At 37.6% G+C, this 15,728-nt stretch overlaps 1 protein-coding gene across 1 annotated transcript; it reads left to right on the top strand.

Moving 5' to 3' along the window:
• Nucleotides 1-1,791: 1,791 nt before the first annotated feature.
• On the top strand, nt 1,792-10,597 carry LOC123871562 (C-type mannose receptor 2-like). The gene is made up of 6 exons (XM_045915434.1): nt 1,792-2,029; nt 2,841-2,954; nt 8,154-8,294; nt 8,530-8,721; nt 9,426-9,668; nt 10,146-10,597. Exons 1-6 carry the CDS (start codon nt 1,978-1,980, stop codon nt 10,316-10,318), a joined length of 915 nt encoding a protein of 304 aa, XP_045771390.1. The 5' UTR covers nt 1,792-1,977; the 3' UTR covers nt 10,319-10,597.
• The last annotated feature ends 5,131 nt before the right edge of the window (nt 10,598-15,728 follow it).

Here is a 15,728-nt window from a genome sequence, read left to right as displayed (position 1 = left end):
TGTGAAGTCTGTCAATTCGCACTAGGCAAGCGTGGTGGACTATGACCTAAGCTCTTCTCATTCTGAGAGGAGACCCAATCGGCCGATGATGGGCTGATCATGATTATGAGGTATCAAGGTATCAAAGGTTGCCTGCTAGAGATTGCTCTACGCAATAAGGCCGCCTTTGCACACAATTGTTTTTTCTGTTTTCTTCCTTCTGTGTTGTTTGTTTACGTGTTTTTGTGTGCAATAAAGACTTCTATCTATCTATCTATCTATGATGATGATATAATTTTTCACCCACCAGTCTGCTGGTGGATTTAAAATTACCTACCTTAAGAGCTATTAAAGTAAAAAACAAAGGTTTTTCATACTTCTCGGCGCAGCTAGCCTCTTAATTTTCCTTTTAAAACAAAACATTTTTTTTTAAATTTTCAGAACCCGGTAATGTAATGCCTCGTAGACAATCTCTGAAAACCTTTTAACTTCTTCGATTGCAAATGTCTTCATGTCATCAGTTCTGAGTTCAGATATTATAGAAAATGGTTTTTTTTTTCCAAAAGTACAATGAGTTACAAATAAGTTTAATAAAAAAAAATTGTTTAGTTATTAGTATTTACTTTTTTTAAACTAATTCATTTGTGTTTTAATTTTATTCTCCCTCCTCTTACCTAGTCTATACCTGCAATAAAATTTTAAATGAATAATGAAAAACTCGTAAATTCATTCTATTTAAGAAAGTATTAACAAATTGTTATCTATTTAATTGCGAAGTTTAATTTTGTATATTCTGCCGTTGTTTTTTTAACGATTTATATCCGAATTAAAAAGGTAGAGGTTCTTACATTTTCAAGCGTATACTTTACGTTACACATAGTAGGTACCTTCCTAATTTATATTATATACCTAAGTGCTTTATACCTAGGTGTATATATTGTTGAAAAAATATTATAGGTATTAGGTTATATATTAATTAATTTTATTAATTGTAGTAGTGTTTAAAGTTATTCGGGATAAGATGACGCAGGGGGTAAAAGTACACGGTGCTGGTATCTTAGTGACGGGTGAGACGGTGAAGTGTTTTTAATCCGATTACAATTATTCGTACGTAAAAAATGTCCACGTCTGTACCTACGAGCAGTTGCAATATTCTCATAACTTCTTTGAAACGCTTTTAAACGTAGATCACGTCAATCAAATAGATTATAAAGAACTAGGACTCCATCCTTTGGTCTTACATGACTTCTAGGTATTAAAAATGTAGTACAGGTAGTTACTTCCCTGAGAATGTGGCATATACTTATTATAACTGCAATCTTGATATACCTGCACGAATGATATAAACAAAACAAATGCACCTACCTAGGCCAATTTACTTAACTGAACTTATGACAAGTCAAAATTTTATCACCCCGGTTCTTCAAGAACAAGCAAGGAACTCTCTGGTGGGCGTCCCACACTATGCCTGCCCGGCTAGCATGGGCAGTAGATAAAAATTGTATCCCCCGATTATATCCACTGATGTCATAGAAATCAGTGGATATAATCGGGGATATAATTTTTATCTACTGCCCATGCTAGCCGGGCTGCTTAAACGCGATCTCCACTTTAGAAGAGCTTACATAGCTGCTTAAGATTTAGGGGTCCCCCGAATCGACGACCCTTAGATTGAAATATTACTACAGGACCAATGCATATTATTTTTGTTTAGAGGGTTTTTGTGTCGGGGGTTTTTTAGTATCAATTCAGTTCGACGTAGCTATACCTAGCTACGTATACTAGTGTGAGACTTTTGATAACAAATTCTGTATTGTGGTAATAACCATGAAACATGTATAGCTTATCAGTTATCATTCAGGAAATGTAAAATATTAAATTGCAATAATAATATACTTAAACAAATTAATGCCAGTCGAGCATTGTCCTGAGGAGAGGCTCAGTGGCTCTACTGCATGTGCTCTTAGTACCTAGTGACTAGTGGTAGTAGTGGGGATCATGCTTTTCATAAAAGATTTAGTTTTGTTACTAACATTTTATGGTGTGATAGGTAAGTTTTAATGTTTGTGTGAAGTGTGAAAATCTGCCAAAACAGATATTTCTGGTGGTGGTATAAATAAAGAGTATGATAATAATAATTTTTAGCTTTTCAGTAGAAAATGATTCGAAATCAATAAATAAACTAATGTTCTTAACTGACTGAACTTTGGCCAAGCAGCAGGCAATCTACAACTACATGTATGCATAGTAAAAATACATGTGAGCCTAAATACAGGCTGTCACCAGAGCACTAGCAAAAACTTGAGTTATTATTATACTACTTTAACACAATCCAATGCCAATAACCTTAATAAATAAATTGTCTTATTTCGTAGTTTTAGTAATTTAGTATTTTTCAAACCCGCAATGTATAGCGTGGAAAATTCGAGTCAATGCCCCCCCTACAACGCGGTATTGACGCCGAGTGGCCTACTTACGCAATGTCGTTGATCTCTGGCGTCAATCAGATGTTTTATTTGCAATATATTGTGAACTTATAAAAAATACAGGATTTTTTAAATTGTTTTTTTTTTTTTGCGTTTTTTCATTGTAACTAGTACCTTATAATCAGTAATCATCACTACTAATCATCTGTCTTCCTTTTTTGCTAGCTTCTGGTTACACTCTGCATTGGCGAAGTCTCAATTTCTCCTTTTATCGACCCGTTGGACGGAGATTGGACATGCAAGAGATCATGCGTAGGATCAATGGCTTTACGTGCTCTCCTCGGAACAGGGCTGTAGGTTTATCAACTTCCCAATTACGAGCTGCTTCTATGTTTTTGCCATAAGCAGTTGAGTAGTAATCTTTGGTCTTTACAGAGAGCAAACATTTCCGTTCAGACTACACGTACCACCAGGACGTGGACGGATGGCTGAAGCTCCACGCTGTACCCGGCACGTGGCACGACGCCCGACAGAGGTGTTACTTGGAAGGTCATACCTACTTTCAATATGTTACTAGCGTCTGCGACTTGGCACCGGGGTAAAAAGTTGTCTATGTTAGAATATATTGTATCAATAGACAATGCCTACTCTGTGGAACAGTCACTATGTCTACACATTTTTAATCTATGGTTCCTTCCCAACATGGACGCCTTCACGCACGGATTTTGTGTCTATAATAAAACTGATTAAAAAAGCCTCTCTCACAAAAATAGTACTTTCATTAAAATCCTAATAGGTTATGCGGCCCAGCCACGTAATCTATTTTGATTTTGCATTGATTACTATTTATTGTGAAATATTACAACTTGAAAAAACGCGTGGCGGCCATTGCAGCGCGGTCGGCGAGGTACGGAATTATCTCTGCAAATACTGCCTGTTCAAGGTAGGAAGTCAATTATTACAATCAAGTTGGTTGGAGCAAGCTGTAAGATGGAAAACACAACTATTATACCAGTGGCTCAAGGCACGGTATGTAAACTGGAGGGTCCAAAAAATTGGAACATTTGGAAATTTCAAACATCAGTTTTACTGAGAGGGCAAGGTTTGTTTGACATCGTAGAGGGTAAGAGCGTCAAGCCCGATGATCCAACACAAAAAACTTCATGGGAAAGCAAGGATGCAAAGGCTCAATCATTGTTAGTTACAAGGATGACTGAGGACGTCATGTTGCATATTATAACCTGTAGTTCTGCAGCTGAGATGTGGAGAAAGCTTCAAAGTGTGTATGAACAGAAAAGTGAGACAAATATACACATAATCCAACAACGGTTCTTCCAATTTAAATTCGACGAAGGTATGGAAATGTCGTTTTTTCTATCCAAAATCCAGGAAATAAAGAACAATCTCAAGCAGATGGGAGAGGATATTTCAGAAAAATTTGTAATCACAAAGGTGCTTATGTCATTACCAGAGAAATACAAACATTTTGTGTCAGCATGGGAGTCTGCTCCGGATGACAAACAAACATATGATAATTTGGTTGCTCGACTGCTCGTGGAAGAGGAGAGGATGAAGGAGGCTTCGAGTTCAACGCCTGCATCAGCTTTTGCAGCTAACAGGAATAGTGGTAAAAAGTTTCAGTGTTTTCGGTCTAAAAATTATAATCATTCTCAATCTGAGTGTAAAGTGAAGACGGACAGTCCAGTGAAAAATCAAAATTATGCCTACGGTAACAATAAGCCAGAACTCCGCTGTTATTTTTGCAGGAAATTAGGTCACAAGAAGAGTCAGTGTAAATTTAGACTAAATAAACAAGGTACTAGCTCTAGCAATGCATTTGTAGTCTCAAACTCTTTGAAAGATTATAACCAATCTACTTTTTTGGTCGACACAGGCTCGAGTGATCATATGTGCAAAGATAAAGAATTGTTCACTTCTTTTACTGATATGACAAATAAATTTGTAATGCTAGGAGATGGCACACCTATTAAAGTGTTAGGGTCAGGCAGTTTAATGGCACAAGTATATAATGGTAAAGTATGGGTCGACTCGACCATAGATAATGTTTTGTATGTCCCCGACTTAAAAACTAATTTGTTTTCTGTAAAATGTGTTACGTCTAAAGGTTATGTCATGGTGACAGATGAAAATTCATGTAAATTTTACAAGAAAAACCAAGTGTCTGCTATTGCAAAGAGGATTGATAACCTTTATTATTTAGATTTTCGTTATAAATGTAGTGAAATAAATATGGTGCAAAATAATACAGACTTAAATGAGTGGCATCAAAAACTTGCTCACCAAAACATGACCTATGTCAAAGAGGTGTTAAAAAATAATAACATTTGCATTGAGGGTGCAAGTAGTGTGCAAGAACAGTGTGAAAGTTGCTTAGAGGGCAAAATCCATCGTTTACCCTTTCCAAGTAGTGAGATAAAAACAACCAAAACTTGTGAGTTAATTCATGCTGATGTTTGTGGCCCTATGGAACAAACGTCGCTTGGAGGTGCAAGGTATTTTGTTGTTTTCAAGGATGATTATTCTAACTATAGGAGTGTGTATTTTTTGAAAGGGAAGGATGAAGTTAAGATCTGTATAGAGAATTTTTTAAATAAATCTGAAAATGAAACGGGAAATAAAGTTAAATATTTTAGAAGTGACAACGGGTTAGAGTTTTTGAACAAAGATGTAGCTCAATTGTTTCATAAACGTGGTATTATTCATCAACAAACAGTGCCATATAGTCCTGAGCAAAATGGTAAGGCAGAACGGGAAAATAGAACTTTAATTGAAGCGGCTAGAACTATGCTGTGCGCTAAGAAGTTACCTAAATATTTGTGGGCAGAGGCAGTTAATACAGCTGCATATGTTTTAAATAGAACAGGTAAAAGTACTATAAAAGATAAAACTCCTTATGAGTTGTGGTCTAACAAAAAGTTTGATATAAATTATTTAAAAATCTTCGGCACACCTGTTTATGCCCATATTCCTAAAGAAAAAAGAAAGAAGTGGGACTCAAAAGGCGAAAAAGGTATATTAGTGGGTTACAGTGAGAATGTTAAGGGTTATAGAATATATTTCTCATTCAAAAACACGGTTGACATTAGGCGTGATGTAGTGTTCATGAAAAGTTCATTTTCTGAAGAAAAACAGTCTTCACAAGTACATGAAGAAACTGTGTATGTAGAAAGCACTCATAGTGATAACTTAGAATCAAAGTCTAGTACTGTGTGTGAAGAAAACTTGTGTGATGAACAAGAAAGTATGTATGAGGTTGAAAGTCAAAGTGGGAGTAGTGAAAATGACACTGTGGTCTATACACAAGATAAACCTAAGCGTATCCGTAAGAAAACCTCTTTTTTCAGGTGTAATAATGTTTCTTCTGTAGATGAAATACCTACTACTTACAAAGAGGCTATGTGTAGGCAGGATGCTAGTAGTTGGCAAAAAGCTATTGATAGGGAGTTAGAGACATTAAAAAATAACAATACTTGGGAATTTTGTGATTTACCTCAAAATGCTAACGCTATAAGCAGTAAATGGGTTTTCAGAACGAAGAAATCAGGTAATACTATCCAATATAAAGCGAGGCTTGTGGCTAGAGGCTTTGAGCAAACTGATTTAATGGATTTAAATGATATTTATGCACCCGTGGCAAAGCTGTCAACTTTCAGGTTATTTACCGCAGTAGCAACTCAGTGTAAATTACCTATATATCAAATGGATGTTACTGGGGCTTTTCTGTATGGGGAAATTGATGAAAAGGTGTTTATAAAGTTACCTGATGGGGCTTATAGTGGGGATAAAAATATAGTTAAGCTAAATAAGTCGTTATACGGTCTCAAAAAGTCACCTAAAAGCTGGAACCAAAAATTCAACTCTACAATTTCTAAAATTGGGTTTAAAAGGTCACAATGTGACTCATGTTTATATACAAAGTGTGATAGTAAAGATAAAATGTATGTTCTTCTATATGTAGATGATTTGTTGATTTTTGGAAGTAATGAAAAACAAATATCAGATTTTAAGTTATTATTAAATAAAGAATTTAGCATGAAAGACTTAGGTTTAGTGTCAGACTTTCTAGGTATCAATGTCAAGCAAAATTTAGATTCTGGTATTACTGAATTAAATCAAAAACGTTATTTAGAAAGTGTATTAAGAAAATTTAACATGCAAGATTGTAAACCGATATCTACCCCTATTGATCAAAACTTTAATACAAAAATATTGGAAAATAAAGAGTGTTGTGATAAAAATATTGAAAATCAGTGTAGACAGATAATAGGTAGTCTAATGTATGCAGTCTTAGGAACAAGACCAGACCTATGTGTGTCAATTTCTATACTTTCTAGGTTCCAAAACAGAGCAAATACTGCTTTGTTAAGCTCTTTAAAGCGTGTTTTGAGATATGTAAAATATTCTTTAAATTATAAGTTAGTATACAAATGTAATGATGCGTCATTGATAGGCTACTGTGATGCTGACTGGGGAGGAGACTTGCAAGATAGAAAATCCACCACCGGCTATTGTTTTATGTATTCCAATTGCTTAATTTCATGGTGTTCTAAGAAACAAAGTTCAGTGAGTCTCTCTTCTACGGAATCAGAGTACATAGCATTAAGCATGGCAGCAAGCGAAGCATGCTGGTTGCAAAACTTGTGTCAAGATTTTGATATTCATACTGATAAGATAATAATGTATTGTGATAATCAGTCTGCTATTACAGTTGCAAGCACCACATGTATAAAAAGGCTTAAACATATAGATATAAGGTATCATTATATAAGGGAACTTGTCAATAAAGGTAGAATTTGTTTGAAATATGTAAAAACTGAACATCAGGTGGCTGATATGTTTACAAAAGCTTTGTCTAAAAATGTGTTGCATAAGTTTTCATGTATGGTCCACCTGATAATATAATTTTAAAGGTTTTAATCATTTGGAATTTTTTTGGTCTGTTTCAAAATGTAACTTAGCTTTTCGATTTTTGTTAAGGTATGTGTGTAAAGTATATTTTTTGTTAATTAATGTGTAAATGTTGGGAGGTATCTAAATTTTTAATAATAAAGTAAGCATTGAAGGGGGGTGTTAGAATATATTGTATCAATAGACAATGCCTACTCTGTGGAACAGTCACTATGTCTACACATTTTTAATCTATGGTTCCTTCCCAACATGGACGCCTTCACGCACGGATTTTGTGTCTATAATAAAACTGATTAAAAAAGCCTCTTTCACAAAAATAGTACTTTCATTAAAATCCTAATAGTCTAGAATCTTTGAAAACTCTCCTTGCATAATCATCTACCTGCAGAAAGCCTTGTTTAGCAATTGCGAAGAATATTCCAGATAAAAAGTTTAAAGCTAATTATTGCCATTTCTTCATTGAAGAGACCCGTAAGAGGGCCAGAGTAAAAGACATATCAACATATTACGAAGCTGAAGTGTGTAGGTAAATAAGGTGGGCACATATAATTCGAAGAATCGATAGACCATAATCCCCTCAGATCGACCTCGTACTGGAAAGCGTAGCGTTGGCAGATCCTTCTTTAGGTGAAAAGATGACATCAAGCAAACTGCAAAGAACCGTCGGAATTCGGATACAGGTGACTCAAAACCGCGGCGTATGGAAACCCCTACAAGAGAACTATGTCCAGTGGACGAGGATGATTGCCATCAATGGATAAGTTATGTCATATTATCTCTCCCAATTTCATAGAATTAAGAACGGTTTCATCATTACAGGTGCAGTGTTAGCTTCACCTGTAAGTGCATACATGCAGAATGCACTCCGTTTCGAAATGAATAAGTCATCGTCAGAATGTGCAGGCATCTACGTCGGAGTTCATTCGCTCTTCTCTAAAGGATATTTTTACTCTCTTGAAGGTCAGCATTTTATTTTTGCTTTTACAAGACTACTTCACTCATAATAAAGCTTCGGTTGTTCTTTTCGAATCATATATTATTATGTAACAATACACTACACCATCTTGTGCCCACAAGCACAGCTGAAAGCTCAACCGGAAGCTCCCATACAACTTTGTCGCTAAGGAATTCATCAATTCTATAGTGACAAAATTAATTCTTTCGGAACATATTATTATTTTCGCCCATATTTTAGGAGTGCCTTTGTCCAAAATGCCCGTGCAATGGCTGCCAGGGGAGCCTGACAATGCTGGCAATAACGAGGAATGCATCGCCTACGTGCACGGTAGAGTGGCAGACGTGAACTGCTCGGAGGTGCTCCCGTTCGTATGCTACAAGAAAAGCACTGAAAACATGTCTGTTATGCCGTGTGGAACTACCGACAGAGGTAAATATTCTGAATGACCGAGTTAGCAATACTTTTTCTACTTTTCAGGACTTAACTTTTTGGCCATCTATTTGGTATAGTGATGAGCGCTGTGGTCTTATTAATGAGAGGTTTTGGGTTCGAGTCTTGCTATGCCTCTGGTCTGGTTTGGTGGGAAACCTCAGCCATGGTTTGTGACCGCTTTAATGGCGAAGATTTGCCGCCGAGCAATTTAATCAAGTTCAATAGTCAGTTAGGATGCCGTGTAGAAACCTATTGATCTGGGTTTAATAAAAACTGACAGACCCTTTCCAGATAAGTTAAGCTTTTGTTAGCGGCTACGTACCTCGATTAGTGCTTGATATTTACATTACTAAGCCTAAGGGCCTTTTCAGTGCGACGCGGATGGCCTGCGCGGACGTCCGCGGCGGACGGTGGAGTGTATGAAACCTCAACAGCGCGTTCAGAGCGACGCGGAGCTGTCCGCGACGCGGAGTTGTTGAGGTTTCATTCATTTTGCCGTCCGTCGCGGGCGTCCGCGTGGGTCGTCCGCGTCGCTCTGAAAAGGCCCTTAAAATCATTAATTTGAACTGCATCAGTACCAACCATTACGTGAAATAGCAATCGAGGACTATAATTTATAATCAAATCAATTTGGTAACATTATCACTTTGCATCGGGTAGGTTTATCTTATCTATGTTATTTTTCTCCAAATTCTTTTCAGCATACGAGTTTAGCGCGAAAACTGGTAGTTGCTACAAGCTTCATAAGACCCCGCTGATATGGGCCCAGGCTTTCAAGGTCTGCTCAGCGGAAGGAGGCTATCTGGCTATAATCAACAGCAGAGATGAGGCTTCTGTTATAAAGGATATTAACAGTCGTCACAATCCAACTGGTTCAAAATTTGAAGTCACATACATTGGTTTGGTTGATTGGAGCAAAGATCGTGTGTGGAGAACTGTACATGGTAAGTAAAAACATTATTAGCATAATAAGTTACGCCGATGTACCTGCGCAGAAATCTTATTTTTTAATCCCGCAAAAATTACGTCTAAAAGAAACTCTAGCAAGTAGGCACAAGATTTTGACGACTTCCCTAGCGCTCACTCAATCGCTGTGGTCTTATTAGTGGGAAATTCCGGGTTCGATTCTCGGCAGAGGTTTGATATTTTATGATTTTTACCAGCTTCGGTCTGATGGGAGGCTTCGGCCGAGGTTAGTTATCACCCTACCGGTAAAGCAGTGCCACCAAGCGATTTGGCGTTACAGTACGATGCCGTGTAGAAACCGGAGGGTTGTGGGTTCAATAAAAACTGCCATACCCCTTCCAGGTTAGCCCACTTCCATCTTAGACTGCATTGTTACTTATCAATAGGTGAGATTGCAGTCAAGGGCTAACTTGTATCTGAATAAAATAAAAAATAAATCTATTGAATGGTTCTAGGACAACTTTTAGAAGAAGTAGGATACGCTGAGTGGGGGATAGGACAGCCGGACAATGCAAGCCCGGGCGAGCACTGCGGAGGCATGTTCCCTAACGCCAAGCTGGACGACTACTGGTGCGACCGGGTGGCGAAGTTCCTGTGCGAAAAGGACCCAGACAGTTTACAGGATTGATCACCATCATGATCATCTTCTTCTTGTCCTTAATACCACGTTATGTGGGGTCGGCACAACATGTCTATCTCTTCCACTCCCTTCTGTCATAATAAGTCAACGCATTTTCCACCCCTTTTACACACATGTCCTCTTTCACACAATCCATCCATCTTTTCTTTGGTCTTCCTCTCCTTTTTTTCCTTCCACATACATATATAACAAGATTGATCACCATCATCATCATCTTACATTACATCATCATCGTTAACCGCTAGACGTCCACTGCTGGGCATAGGTCTCTTGTAGGGACTTCCACACGATAAGGTGTTGCGCCGCCTGAATCCAGCGGCTCCTGCGCCTCGTTTGATATCGTCTGTTCACCTAGTGGGAGTCTTCCAACGCTGCGCTTTCCGGCACCATTCTTGCACCTCGTGATCCTAATGTCTATTGATTACATACCATCAGTTAAAACATTTTTTTTGAGCATTGTAACAGCTTAGTACCTAGGTACTTATGAAAATAATATTATTAAACAAATAAATTATACCTAAGTAAACAACTTTTTTTTTAATAAGAATATTACAATTAATGCTAATCATGACTAATACTCCCCTTTCCCCTCTAATTAAGCGTAAAGCTTGTACCAGGAGTGGGTAATACAATTAGTGCAACGGGTGGGGTTTAAACCGCTGACCTTTCGAAATTCAATCCGCTCCTCAACCGTTGAGCTATCGAGGCTCTAATTTAATTGGATAAAACCCAAAAAATGTTCGTTTTGTCCTCACAGCTTACAAACTAAATCGATTTTCAAAAATATCACGTGAGCGAAGCGGTGGTTCCGCTAATATAATAATAGGCTATAGTTATTAATAATATGCCTTTTAACTTTAGCACTTAGTAGATGAGTGAAAAGAGCATTTTACATACGCGAAATTTTAACGGTTTTAAAAACGCCATTCATAATTAACACGCGGCGAGGATCCCACGTCGCTTTCTCGTTATCGAATGCTCAATTTAATTGCATTCCACTCCGAATGCAAGCGTCGACGTGAGCTGTGTGAATGATGCGTGCGGCTGGGCTGGCGGCTGATTTACATAAGTGGTCACTTCAACACTGCTATTCGACAATTTGGTGCCATAATAACGTTATTGTATTGCCAATTAGGCTTTTGGTGGTCGTGTGACGTGACATGATTGCAGATGAGTAGAATAAAATCACAGGTTTCGGTAAAATAATTGGACAAAATAAACACATACCTAAATATGCACCTATACCTACCTACACAAATATATAAACTGTTAGGCACTGTAAAAGATAAATAAAAAGAACATTTTGGTGCAACTGAGCCATGCTATATTAACGATTTTCATACATGATTTATGGACGATAGATGACTCCCATGTGGCTTTGTTCTCGTTATAGAATTGCATTCCACTCCGAATGCAAGCGTCGACGTGAGCTGTGTGAATGATGCGTGCGGCTGGGCTGGCGGCTAATTCACATGAGTGATCATTTTAATAATGCTATTCGACAATTTGTTGCCATAATAATGTTATTGTATCGCCAATTAGGCTTTTGGTGGTCGTGTGACGTGACATGATTGCAGATGAGTAGAATAAAATCACAGGTTTCGGTAAAATAATTGGACAAAATAAACAAATACCTAAATATTCACCTATACCTACCTACACAAATATATAAACTGTTAGGCACTGTAAAAGATAAATAAAAAGAACATTTTGGTGCAACTGAGCCATGCTATATTAACGATTTTCATACATGATTTATGGACGATAGATGACTCCCATGTGGCTTTGTTCTCGTTATAGAATTGCATTCCACTCCGAATGCAAGCGTCGACGTGAGCTGTGTGAATGATGCGTGCGGCTGGGCTGGCGGCTAATTCACATGAGTGATCATTTTAATAATGCTATTCGACAATTTGTTGCCATAATAATGTTATTCTATTGCCAATTAGGCTTTTGGTGGTCGTGTGACATGACATGATTGCAGATGTGTAAAATAAGAACACAGGTTTCGGTCAAATAGTTTGGGGATTATGCCGGAATTGGTGTATGTGATGTATATTCAAACAAATGTACTCGTATGTTAACATATTCACACCTACACACACTTGCACGCATGTACGCTCGCATACACACTCACACATAAACACACACACACAGAACTCTAGTACTTACAGTGCCGTATTGCATTCGTAATGACTTCTCACGCGTCATTATATGGTCTAACTATATGGTCAACTGTCATGTCAAAAGTACGTTTTACTTTTTTAGGGTTCCGTACCTCAAAAGGAAAAACGGAACCCTTATAGGATCACTTTGTTGTCTGTCTGTCTGTCTGTCTGTCCGTCCGTCCGTCCGTCCGTTCGTCCATCCGTCCGTCCGTCCGTCTGTCAAGAAACCTATAACTTCCCGTTGACCTCATCAAATTTGGTAGATAGGTAGGTCTTGTAGCACAAGTACAGGAATAAATCTGAAAACGGCGAATTTGTGGTTAGGTACATCATTTAAAAAAAATTGAAATGTGTTTCAATTTTCAAAGTAAGATAACTATACCAAGTGGGGTATCATATGAAAGGGCTTTACCTGTACATTCTAAAACAGATATTTATTTATTTTTATGTATAATGGTTTTTGATTTATCGTTCAAAATGTAGGAAAGAGTACAGAACCCTTAGTGCGCGAGACTGACTCGCACTTGGCCGGTTTTTTAAGTATTTACCTACTCGCTATTGAATGCACAATTTATTCCAATAATACCTATTATTATGTGATTAATTAGCAAAATGGATCACGACCTTTAGCAATGAGAATTACGACGCACCAGCGAAAGAGCTTAATAATATGATTAAAGCGATATAAAAATTCCAGCCGCCGGCATATTGCCTCTACAACGCCCTCCAGGAAATATGTTATTTCCAGGAAAACTGAAATTGTATCTGTGGGGAGGGAAGGGGGATTACGCCCTTCCATGAAGAGGATCCTATTTCAGCCTTATTTGTGTCGTTGAAAGGATTTCAGCCCAGCGCCTTACAAATATGATAGCTTACTACGCTCCATATATTGCAACTAGCTTACGCCCGCGACTTCGTTCGCATGAACTACACTTTCAAACCCCTATTTTACCCCCGAGTTGTTGAATTTTCAAAAATCCTTTCTTAGCGGATATCTGTCACAATAACCATCTAGTATCTGTATGCCAATTTTAACCCCATTCGTCAAGTAGTTACTAGAGCTATGCGTTGATAGATCAGACAGACAGACACACTTTCGCATTTATAATATTAGTAGGGATTTATTATAAATTAGAGGATGCCCGCAGCTTCGCCCGCGTGGATTTCGGTTTTTTTTTAAATCCTGTAGGAACTCTTCGATTTTCCAGGATAAAAAGTAGCCTATGTCCTTCCCCAGGTTGTACCCCAAGTATGTACCAAACATTAAAATCGGTTCAGCGGTTGGGCCGTGAAAATGTAGCAGATAGACAGACAGACAGACACACTTTCGCATTTATAATATTAGTATGGATTCACTAGGAATAATAAACTAGCTTTTGGTCGTGACTTCGTCAGCGTGATTATTACGCACACATAATATTTGGTTTATCTGAAGGAATCCATTGAATACGTGCTCGGAATTATTGCCAATACTTGAAAAGAGAGAATGATGAGAGAGAAGAGAGAGAGAGACCGAAATTCCGAATGTTAGGTACTAAATCTTAAGTAAGTAATACATGGGTATATTCAATATTCATATTCCATCATCATCATAATATTCAATTCATCACTGGCCCTGAGTTAGCGTCTTCTGTCAAAATGAGAAGGGTTTAAGCGCCGGCCACACAGGCCGGTTATGCGTCGCGTAAGCGTAGACGTAGCGCGTACCATTGTGTGCGTTGTAATTATGGTTATAATGTATGGAACTGTATGAGACATGGCATACCGCTTGCGTGGCGTGAACGTTCGCGTACAGACGAAATGCGTGCAGTTATGTCTACGGATTCGTGTCACGTGTACGTGCTTGGTGTGAATCGGCTTTTATTTAGCTGGCCACCACGTTGGCCAAATGCGAATTGGCCAACCCACCCATCGCCGAGAGCATGAAGAACTCTCAGGCATGTGGATTTTCGCAAGATGTTTACCTTCACCATTAAAGCAAGCGATATTTTGATTGCTTAAAACACACATGATTCCGAAAAGTTAGAGGTGCGTGCCTGGGAACGGACCCCCGACCTCCCGAATAGGAAAAAAAATTTAAAAAATATTTATTCACCAAAGATAGGTACAACATATTCAATTTTTCTCTGTTTTTTTTTTGGTTTTGAGGACGTCTTAACTACTATGCTCTCGTTCTACACCTATTTTAAATTCTGTGGTCATAACTATCGTAATTTAAATAAAACGAACATAAATATACTTTTACAGGTTTTATAGACCTGTTACTTTCTTTATCTACAGTGGCTTTGACAAATTAGATTCTGTAATCACAATAAAAAGCAAATAAAACGTTTTCCCATAAAAAATACGCCTAGATAATTAACTAGTGTTAATGATTACTTAGTGCAACATTCAATAGTTAAATTAGATTCTTTTAACAACTTTATCATCTTAGTAACAAACAGGAGCGAAGGTTTTTTTTTAATTTATAGACTAGCGCTTGGCTGCAATCAGACCTGCTAGCAAGTGAAGATGCAGCCTAAGATGGAGCGCGTTTGCTTAGAAGTTGCCTATTCACTCTTGACTTGAACTACCCATATTAAAAGTGGAAAGGAAAACTGATGCCGGAAGTAGAGATAGAATAACTACTACCAACTGCTTATTTTCTTGCTGCTCTTCTCAGTAGAACTTCTTTCCGAACAGGTGGTAGAGTCTTGACATATAAGTGCACATGCTATGCTACATGAAATATATAAATTCAATATAGTTTTAAGAACTTATACGTAAGTACTATATGTACCTATCAGACGATGCCAGCGACTTAATCCACATATACCTAGCTTTTGATTTTTCGAGACAAAAAGTAGCCTATGTCCATATACCTAGTAGTCTAATTATGTCTTATGTAGCTATGCAAGCTATCTCTGTATCAAATTCCTTTGAAATCTCATGGGTTCTAGAGAAGGGAAGAAGAGAGAATATCTACTTACTTATTGTCATATACTCTGTACACTATCTCAAGACACGACCGCCATCGAAACTAAGTTTGTTCAAGTAAATTGGGTCCATAATTAAATCTGTTCACAAAATTAAGGCTTAGCCAGATGCAACGCGTGACGGCAACGAATCTAACGCGACTCGTAATACAAGAAATGGCATATAGTTGACAATTTACTACAAAAGTCGCTAGAATAGTGTTTAACATTTTTCTTAAATAGTGTAGTAAATTATTTAGGTACTTCATTTTAAAA

The sequence above is a fragment of the Maniola jurtina genome, chromosome 14, assembly GCF_905333055.1.
Source record: "Maniola jurtina chromosome 14, ilManJurt1.1, whole genome shotgun sequence".
NCBI classification, from domain to species: Eukaryota; Metazoa; Arthropoda; class Insecta; order Lepidoptera; family Nymphalidae; genus Maniola; species Maniola jurtina.
This window is presented reverse-complemented; position numbering and strand designations above follow the sequence as displayed.

Excerpts from the sequence above, each read along its gene's own strand:
- LOC123871562 (XM_045915434.1), top strand. The coding sequence starts at position 1,978 with ATGCTTTTCATAAAAGATTTAGTTTTGTTACTAACATTTTATGGTGTG. Across the intron at positions 8,722-9,425 it reads GTGTGGAACTACCGACAGAG|CATACGAGTTTAGCGCGAAA; the intron begins GTAAATATTCTG and ends AATTCTTTTCAG. Across the intron at positions 9,669-10,145 it reads TGTGTGGAGAACTGTACATG|GACAACTTTTAGAAGAAGTA; the intron begins GTAAGTAAAAAC and ends GAATGGTTCTAG.